This window comes from Sander lucioperca, chromosome 5 (assembly GCF_008315115.2).
Source record: "Sander lucioperca isolate FBNREF2018 chromosome 5, SLUC_FBN_1.2, whole genome shotgun sequence".
NCBI lineage: Eukaryota > Metazoa > Chordata > Actinopteri > Perciformes > Percidae > Sander > Sander lucioperca.
The window spans coordinates 33,916,304-33,925,962 of record NC_050177.1 but is presented as its reverse complement, the minus strand read 5'-3'; the positions used below and the strand labels follow the sequence as shown (position 1 = coordinate 33,925,962).

Below are 9,659 nucleotides of genomic sequence, written 5' to 3'. Positions count from 1 at the left end.
TTCTGTGCGTGCGTGTGTGTGTGTGTGTGTGTGTGTGTGTGTATGTGTGTGTCCAAGGGGGAGGGGAGAGGACAGAGAGAGAGAGAGAGAGAGAGAGAGAGAGAGAGAGAGAGAGAGAGAGAGAGAGAGAGAGAGAGAGAGAGAATAGTGAACACAAATGCAGTACCCATAGAGGAAGGAGGAGGAGAGTAAGAGAGAGATAGTGATGAGCAATCATCTGAGCACCATCAGTGTACTCCAGGAAGCGACATATGTGGTTCTTTTTTGAGGCTTCATCAACACAGAAAAAATAGGCCACACCTCAATGTCACTTTTTGATGCAGTTTTCTGGGATATTGCCTGAACTTGGCAAAAGAATCAGTTCCTGAAAAGAAATCATTAGATGTCTAATAACATTGTTGAATCATGACACGTGTCTCCCTCTTAGATTTGCTCACCCAGGGTCTCCAGTGTCCCCCCAAATCACGTCTATCACCCTGATTTTTTCCTTTTCTTCTTTTTTTTTTTAACTCCCTCTGTCATTTCTCAGGGCAGCAAGTAATTACACAGGGAGGTAGTGTTTGTGCTTGTGAATGTGGCTGTGCAGCTGGACAGGGAGACTCAAAGGCATCCTTGTTTTGACACACCAAGAGGAAGGGGAGACCAAACAGGGGACATTAATGTCCCAGAGTCGGCAGAGGTGGCTTCTTAGCTGCAGGAAGCTGACTGGCTGGCAGAGAGAGTGGGCGATATGGCATTCAAAAGCAGGGAAAGATGCACCGAGAAGGAATCCTGCAGTCAATGCACGCCAAGTCCAAAACACCTAAAAATGCATTTGGATTTGCATTAGAAATGAGATCACTGAAGGACTTGAAGAGGGAACATAGAAAGGTTACAGAAGAAAAAAAGTATTCAATGCTATTTCCTGGCAATGTGGCAATCTTACTGTAATCTTAGGTAATAGTTCTGTAAAACAGGAAGAGTTGCAATCAACTCAGCTGGTAAATATTAAGAAATGTGACACATGTATGCTGAAAAAATAGCTAAGGCCCACATCTTTATTACAATTCAACATCATAATGACAGTTTAGCTGTGAGTCTTACAGACCGCCCATATGCAATTAGTGTAGTGATTAACGTGTTAAGTTTGTGAATTAAGTGCATTTTGTTTTAAGGCTTTTATTTTGCTATTTCTGGTAAAAACTAAGTCTTTTAAATTGTATTGACGTAAGATGACGGCAACGAAAAGTAAAAGAAACGGTAACTCACCCGGTTGTCTGTTAAATTAAGACAGCACTGTAGAGTTGTCAGTTTAATAAGCCTACTTTATATATTTTTAAAGAATTTCACATATTTTGTCATGTGATACGTTCTTTAACGTTGCCTTGTTGTTAGCATAGGCCACTGTAAAAAATAAGTCTATTGTTGTTAGCAAAGTAATGTAGCCTAACTAACAGTTATCCCACGTTAGCGTTACCTTACGGGTAATTTATTTTATTTTGTTTGTTTTGATTACATTTCAAGGCAGCAGGCAGCACAATAAGCTGCATAGACCATCCAATACTTAGCTTCCTTTGTTTGCTCTGGATGCTGCCGTGACTGTTTTTAAAGCTATTGCTAATTATTGATCATTTTGGAGTCAGAATTGGAGATCATTGTAGAGAGATTTGAGTTAAATTCTCAGTACAATGTCGCCACCATCAGGCGCGCAGCCTCAACTGCACGTAAACAGAGGCGGATTCGTGAGTTGGCAAAAAAAAAAAACGGGCAACAGCAGGTTCCCTCTGAATTAGGACTCATACTCCCAGAATTCATGTTAGTTCTGCTTCAGTGGCGTATCACCTCCTCCGCCTCCTCTCCTCTCCGTTTTACTCGCTGGACGGAGTTGTATCCCGGCGAGCAGCGTCCCAAAACATCTTTATCCGCTGCCAGCTGCTGTTGCAGCGGGAGATGGGCGAGAATGAGAGCATGCGGAAGGATGCCAGATGGAGATTGAGGAGGTAAGGATGTGTGTATGTGCACACTGTCTAGAGGATGGTCACCGTTTCTGTGTCATGCGCTTTTTTTCCACTCAGACTTCCAGTTTTTCTTTCTGGTGCATCCCTGCTGCCTGGTATGAGGGGTGTGCCACTGACACTCATGCAAATCCACTATTTCCTCCAGGGATGCAGGCTGTCCAGACAGAGCTGTTGATATTGTGAGAAGATAGCATTTTTCTTTACCTTTGTAGTCTGCAAAGATTATTTCTGGCACATTGTCTCATCATGATATTTGCAATTTTATGTAAAGGTATAATTAATCGTTTCAGAGCTAAAATAAGACTTAGGGGATTTTATTCATGCTTTTCACCTTTTAATAGTCAGTAAAATTAAATTAAATTGGATGTTTGGTCTCTAAAATAAGAGAAAATACTAAAAATGGCCATCATAATTTCCTATGCCCAGGTTGACTATTCAAATTGCTTGTTATGTCCGACTAACAGTCCAGTACCCAAATATATTGAATAAACAATGATATATAACAGTGAAGAGCAGCAAATCCTTACATTTGAAAAGCTGTTACTAGCAAATGTCTTTTTTGTCATTTTTGCTTAATAAATGATTTAATCTGTTATCAATTTTCTGCTGATTAATCACTGTTCATAGCCCCCAACCACCTCCAAAAAAAGAAAGAAAGAAAGGAAGGAAGAATCACACTGCTGACATTATTACATCACAATTTCCTTATCATGAAATATCTCAACTTAATGACCTTTTTGGAATCATGCCCAGTCATTAAGACACAGGACAGGCTCATCCCTTTTTAATTTACTGCAAAGATTTTTCTTGCCTGACTACAGAGGCAGCACAGAAACGTCTGGGGGCTGTTGACAGCGATATTGCTACTGTACAGTTAATTGAGCATGGTGTTAAAAAATAAAATGTTAATTACTGTTCTTAGTGCAGGTAAGACCTTTGCTACTTTAACACTGAAGCATAAAAATCTGAAATATTATGGAAAAGTGTGAAAGAGCATGGAGCTAATTAAAAGCCTGCCAAAATGTCAGAGCGTCTCATCCTGTTATTGATTGGACTGTATAAAAAAAGCATCAGTAGTATCCACTGCGCTGAATGTGCCAAACTGTAGGTGATAAAACACAACGAATGATAACTGCAAACTAAGCTGACATTATTATTCATTTAATTGCTTATGACCAACAGGAAATTAATGGACAGCCATTTTGACTTTTCAAAATTTGACCTTAGGTCCTATATTAATCAGAAATATCAAACATTCACTGGTTCCTGTTTCAAATGTAAAGTTCTGCAGCTTTTCTCTGCATTATATCATTGTTAAATTATTTCCTCTGGGTTTTTAAACTGCTGTTCATACAACATAAACAAGCTGAAGACTCTTAAAACATGAGATATTAGACATGTATCATATTATAGAAAAGTGATGGAGTCATATACACAAACACACATCTGATGTAACCACACCAAAGGGATGATCAAGCAGATTATCCAATTTATTAAGGATATGGATGTTTTTGTCTCTAACTTTAGCTTTGATTGTTGTATATAATGCTACAAATATTGAATTATTTGAAACCAAGTTTCCAGGAATTTCTACACTTGTATATGTATATTGTATGTATTTGTGTTTGTGTGTGTATGTGCGTGTGTGTGTGTGTGCATCTGTTCTTACTGCACACTCCCCAAAAGATAGTCCTCACCCCCCTTTCCTTTTATAGCCTCAGACATGTGGAAGGAGCTGTGTGTGTGTGTGTGTGTGTGTGTGTGTTGGAGGGGGTCAGCCTATGTGAAGGAGTGGCCCACTTCTACAGGGATGGGAGTCGTGTAAATGTGTAACAAGGTGCCTGCTGCCCACCCCCCCCTCAACTGCTGTTGGGGGATGCAAGGCGAGAGGAGAGAGGAGCTGGGGAGAGCCTCGCCTCCCGTCACTCTCTCTCACAACACCGTGAGAGCCACAGGGCTCATGCTGTCCATTCAGCACACCCACACACAGTAGCACCGAGAGCGAGATACACTGAGTGTGTGTGTGTGTGTGTGTGAGAGAGAGAGAGAGAGAGAGAGAGAGAGAGAGAGAGAGAGAGAGAGAGAGAGGGGTACAGCAACAAGAAAGAAAGGAGAGAGGTGCAACGTTGGGAACGAGAGGGTGGGACATAGCAAAGGAGATAAAAAATCCAATTCCTGAACAGAAGGATTTTCTGTTTTCTCCCGAGGAGCTGCGAATAACCCTCGGCAAAGGATGGCAGAAGGGGGAGAGGGAGAGGAGGAGATTCAGTTCCTGCGAACGGTGAGTCTTGCTTACTTTCCTTTTTGGGAAACCTGCACTGGCTGCTGGAGAGGAGTTGGAGGATATGAGGAGTTATGATAGCAGTGAAGAAGGAAATTTTTTTTTTTTACTGAAAAAGCAATTCAACTCTACATGATTCACCTCTTCTAAATCTAGATCTAAAATAGAGTCATGATCTTTCAGCATCAACTTCATTGCTCCTTTAGTGTCCTCTGCTTTCACAGCTTCTTCCCTTGTATCACTTCTGCTTGTTCAGGCATTTGAGTATTTTAAGTCAAATCTGTAGTTGCAGTTCTCAGAGCCAAGGCTCGCTTCTGTATATAGTTGACTATTTTTGCATTGCCCCGAATGTGCCATGACCCGCTTATTAGTTGCTCTCTTTAAACTTGGTAATTGATTTCTTTAGTCTCGTGTGAGCGCAGAAATCTAACCTACATTACGTGATCCTATTTTGATCTTTTCAGAAAGCACTGCTCATTGTCTCACTACATCTTTTCTATTACGTCCAGAATATTCTGGGATTAAGAATAGGTGGGTAACAGCGTATGTGTGCATATGTGTGTGTGTGTGAGCCAAGATAGATAGACAGGGGCTGGTGCATCTGTTAGCATCGGTATCTATTTTTGTCTGAGGAAAGTAGAGCCTGTCAGTGTGGGGTGAAGAGGCAGAGCAACAACCTACCCAGAGCCTGCAGGGGACAGCTGGCCAAAGGCTGCACGTCTTCCTTGGAGAAGCCAACACACACAGTGTAGAGCTATCCACTTCACAGTGTCAAACTCAATGGGGGAGGACCCTGAAAAATGACCTGAAACAGCTGAGTTGGGGAAATGGGTTTTCAAGGCTAGAGATAGATAGATTGTTTCTGTGCACCCAAACCTATAATATACCAAACAATGTTATTATTGACACCAATAATCGCCTGTGTGATGACCCCTCCCACTCTGTGGGTGGCTCTTTGGTATTTTCCCTGTCAGCTGGCCCTGGAAGATCATAGGTTAGGTTACTGCAAGAGCATCATCTAGAATTCGACAATATGTTTGAAGTCAATATCACAAGAATATCAGTATATTAATTAAGTACAATAATAAAGACAATTTGACTACTGTTATTCATTACATCAGACAAAACTCTTCCACTATATAAAACAGAAAGTTTGTTTTTTTTCGTGAAAATTTGTTTGGGATCATTTATTTAGACAAAACATTTTATTGATGTTTTTAACAATAACATGATACAATGAAAGCCAATAAGTAATAATACTGAATATGAATTGCCAGGCTTTGTTTCTATCAAGGATTATGTAAGAAACGTTCTTAAACATGAGACTCATCTCAGCTCACTTAGTTTGTCTTTGAGAAGTAGAGCATCAACAAAACCCTCACAGTGAAATGTATTTCTGTCAAAGTAGAGCTCCACTTTACCGCTACCGGCGCTGCGATGTCCACCTCACTGCCACTTGAATCAAGTTAGCTGTGAAATAATAGTTTAATGTACAAAAGAGCCCAGACAGCGGCATGCAGAAAGACCACAAGCAAATTATATTCATGGACCGGATATCTGTCGAGCTCACGATATCCAGAAGACGGCATTACAGAGCAACACAGCTCTGTTGCTTCTGTTACAAAACGATAAACAGTGTTTTTTATTTTTCTTCTCTTCCGAAACTGGGAAATGAATTGTGAGACACAGAGGTCAGACACTTTGAATGCCTTCAGTGGGTTTGTCCTTTGGTTCAAGAGGCTCGGTTAGGATGAAACTATTAGACACCAACACTTCAAAAGGAAAAACAATGCAGCTCTATGTGAATTATTAATGCCATGTGTACTTCAATGGGTTTATCTTTGACACTAACACTGTCAGGGTCAGGGGCTCAATCCCCACCGGGGAAACATGGCTATAAATGTAAGTGCTTGTGGTGCTGTGAGAATCTTTGGATTAAAGCGGCCATCGAATGGTCTGTGTTCTCAGTCTTTTAATTAGAGACCAGTGATGGGAGGCATTGTGTGAGTCAGCTGTTCCTCTCTGCTGGGGTTTTTCTCCTGGGTTATATTGGAGGTGGGAGGTGGGAGGTGTGATCAAAGTGGAGTGGGAGGGAGAGGAGTTCTTACCTCACCTGGACCGGCTGGGGCAGCTGACTGTAGTCATATATTCACCTGATATAATCTTTTTACAGTTACATAAACCGCCATGGAGGTTCACAGCCTGTGTGCCAAGACTCAGCATGGGGTTTCAAATCAGAAACACCATATGGGTGTTTTTGAGGTTAGGTTAACATATATTGGTGTTGTAAAGAAGCGCAATGATTCCATAGGGATGTACTCTAGTGTACCTCACTGCCAGCAGCTCTTTATAATCTGTTCTTTTGTATAGTAATTGGCATGTACAAGGTTTAACTTGCCATGCCTATGAGCTAAGCAATCAATAATAAGACATATTTCCCCACAGTTTTAAAACATCAAAGATCCCTCCAGTGTATCACCAGGCTCTTGAGTGTAATGCTAGAACAAACACACAAACTCTTCAGAAGGTTATTTGGGCTTGCGCTCCTCCCCTGTTATTATATTATTATATATAGTTATTGTGAGCATGTAGGTTGTTCCTGCAGTCCAAGAAACATATTGTCTATTTAAGGAAGAAGCTGAAAAAATGATAGCAATGTAATCCTGTCAGTGCCTTCATTTTTAGCCTTTTTTGTTGTTGTTAAATAGTAAGAGAAGATCAGAAGAGGAGACTAGATCCTTTAAATTCTGAATCCTGTACAGTGTGACATATTGGGAAAAATGTTACACAGTACATATACTTATTCAGCACATTGCTAGTGATCATTTTCACACCACAAAAGGCCACACTGAGATTACTCAGCAGTGATGATCTATTCTATTCTGGGTTTTATTGTGTTATGCTAATATGGCCCAGGCCTGTGACTCATACAACACTGAGTGTGGCTTGAATAGTTGTACAGTCTACACACTAGCTGGTGGGGCTGAGCCATGCCACCTGCTGTACAGTAGCAAAATTAAATTAAATTCTCTTTTAAGTAGATGTTGAACTACGGGTAGTCTATATCGTCGACGTTCAACTTCCAGGATTGGTGAGGTGCCGCCGGGAATTCCGCCGGATGTCCCTCTTTTCAGGCCGGATGTCCAACACCTTCCGCTTTCTTTGTGTTGGCATTCTAAACTCTGGTGGATTTATGAGGACTATGGTTAACTGCTCCTCAGATCTCTGCAGGGTAAATCCAGACAGCTAGCTAGACTATCTGTCCAATCTGAGTTTTCTGTTGCACGACTAAAACAACTTTTGGATGTACACGTTCCACCAAAACAAGTTCCTTCCAGAGGCTATTTTAGTCATTATGTCCGGGGCTATGCGCCACCAAAGACAATTGTGATTGGTTGAAAGAAATGCCAATAAACCACAGCACGTTTTTCTCCCATCCCGGAATGCTGTGTGGACTAGCCAGACCGTCCTGCGCAGCGCTGTGGAGGAAGGTCTGGCAATGCTAGACTAAACTACGGGTATCTGGTATTCAACCTCGTCCCTAAAGAAAAACTCCCTGCAAGCACTTGAGCCCACACATTTGCTGTCAAGAGATTGGCTTAGCTTGCAATAGCCAGCACATTTTCTCTTTTAGAAAAAGTCTATACAGTAACAACAGCCACAGACTGCCGAAATGTCTCACTTTGCTATAAACACATGAGAGTCTACATCAGGTAACCCAGAGTTCATACAATGGCGCTGTTTCTCTGTGTCACTGTTTCGATGCCATTACTGCTTCATGATTTTGCGGTGTGAATCACACGAGCGATAGAGTTCGAACCATGGTTTGAACGGGTATTCAAGTTCCAGTCTACAACAGCAGTTTCTTTTTATAGTGTGCCATTATAAGTGCACACCCTCTGGAGGGAGAAACCAGAGGAGTCAGTGTCCTACTTGCCAGCATCCTTCGGGAGACGTGGTGTGTGTGTTACGTGTGTAGATGTGGGTGTGTGTGTGTGTGTCTCTGCGTGTCAAGTGAACAGAGATCTTGTTCATTGTTGTGACTGTCAATTGTGACAAATGCAGGTCTGCAGACGCCATAGTAACTTTTGTCACAACTGTACAGGCACTTATGTCTGCAGGAAGCACTGATTTGGTGATTTGCAGATTAAAAGGTGACCAGATGTTAAAACCAGGCTAGATTTTTTTGAAATGTGAAAGTCAAAGGCAGTTTCGTGGCCGGGTTGGTTCAGTGGGTAGAGCAAGGCGCACATATACTTAGAGGTTTATGCCTCGACGCAGAGGTCCAGGGTTCAAGTCCGACCTGTGACGATTTCCTGCATGTCTTCCCCCTCTCTCTCCCCTTTCTCACCTAGCCTCCTATCAATTAAGAGCAGAAAAGCCCCAAAAATAATCTTAAAAAAAGAAAAGTTTAGCCCAGATTTAATGGTGACCAGCAGAAGAACAATTCGGCGTTCACCGGGTGGATACTGGTTGTTGGTTGGACTGTGTACAATTTGAAGATTTTAGGGGTTTTACATTGTGTCTGTTTTTAAGGCCGATTCTGCCAGTGACTGTCTTTTATTTTCCCTATATTTGATGGACTTTACCTGTCCACTAGAGGCCTTCAGACTCTACTATTATTCCAGATCCTGCCACTCCCATCTGCCCTCCAATCAACTAATTCCCCTCACCTGAGCTTCCCCGCACATCTCCCCACCTGCACCTCATTTCCTTATCAGCCTGAAGAACAAATACCTGCTCCTTTTCCACAGTTGTATCATTAGTAGATTCTTTGTTGCCATGTCGCTTGTCTGCCTGCTTACCAGCCTACCAGCCTACCGCCCTGCAAGCACCTGCCTGCAAGCTTATTTGTATGTTCAACTGACCATTAAATCAATTAACTATTCTTATCTGCTTCAACCGTCTACACTTGGGTGCTTCTACTGCAGCCTCACAATCACCTGCCTGACGTCACCCAAGGGTAACAAAATAAAATCCAAAAGCAGGTTGTACAAACATTGCCCTCTACAGCACTGCCCCTACAGCGTATCCTCACTAAATTCTGCAAAAAGGTTAACCCCATCACCACTGTCTCTCTTTCTTTGACATGCCGATTTCTAATTCTGTTGTTGAGATGACATTGACTGAGGAAACTGAAAACTATGATACATATTTCACTTGGTCACAATGATTTTTATTTGTCCTGAGACTCTCCACAATTTTTATCCGAACTGTCTTGGTCTCCTATCTGTCTTTTACAAAACACACACAGCGTGTACATCATAAGCTACAGCAGCAGGGACGGGGGTGAGGGAGGGGAGGGTGCGAGCAAAACAGGGCTTTAGAAGTGCTGAGCCAAGGAGATGAACACGTCCACAGCGGGGCAAGAACACACACAC

At 42.0% G+C, this 9,659-nt stretch overlaps 1 protein-coding gene across 10 annotated transcripts in view; it reads left to right on the top strand.

The window, feature by feature from the left end:
* Positions 1-1,771: 1,771 nt before the first annotated feature.
* The window catches only part of ryr1b (ryanodine receptor 1b (skeletal)), an 80,242-nt gene continuing 72,354 nt past the window's right edge, over positions 1,772-9,659 (top strand). For 7 of the 10 annotated variants that reach the window (XM_031285308.2, XM_031285277.2, XM_031285264.2 and 4 more), the window contains exon 1: positions 3,890-4,278. In XM_031285308.2, coding sequence (XP_031141168.1) covers positions 4,231-4,278 — 48 coding nt within the window. In that variant the 5' untranslated portion in view covers positions 3,890-4,230. Of the gene's footprint in view, positions 1,980-3,889; positions 4,279-9,659 lie in introns of those variants that run through there. The other 3 variants (XM_031285307.2, XM_031285302.2, XM_031285262.2) reach the window with 2 other exon arrangements.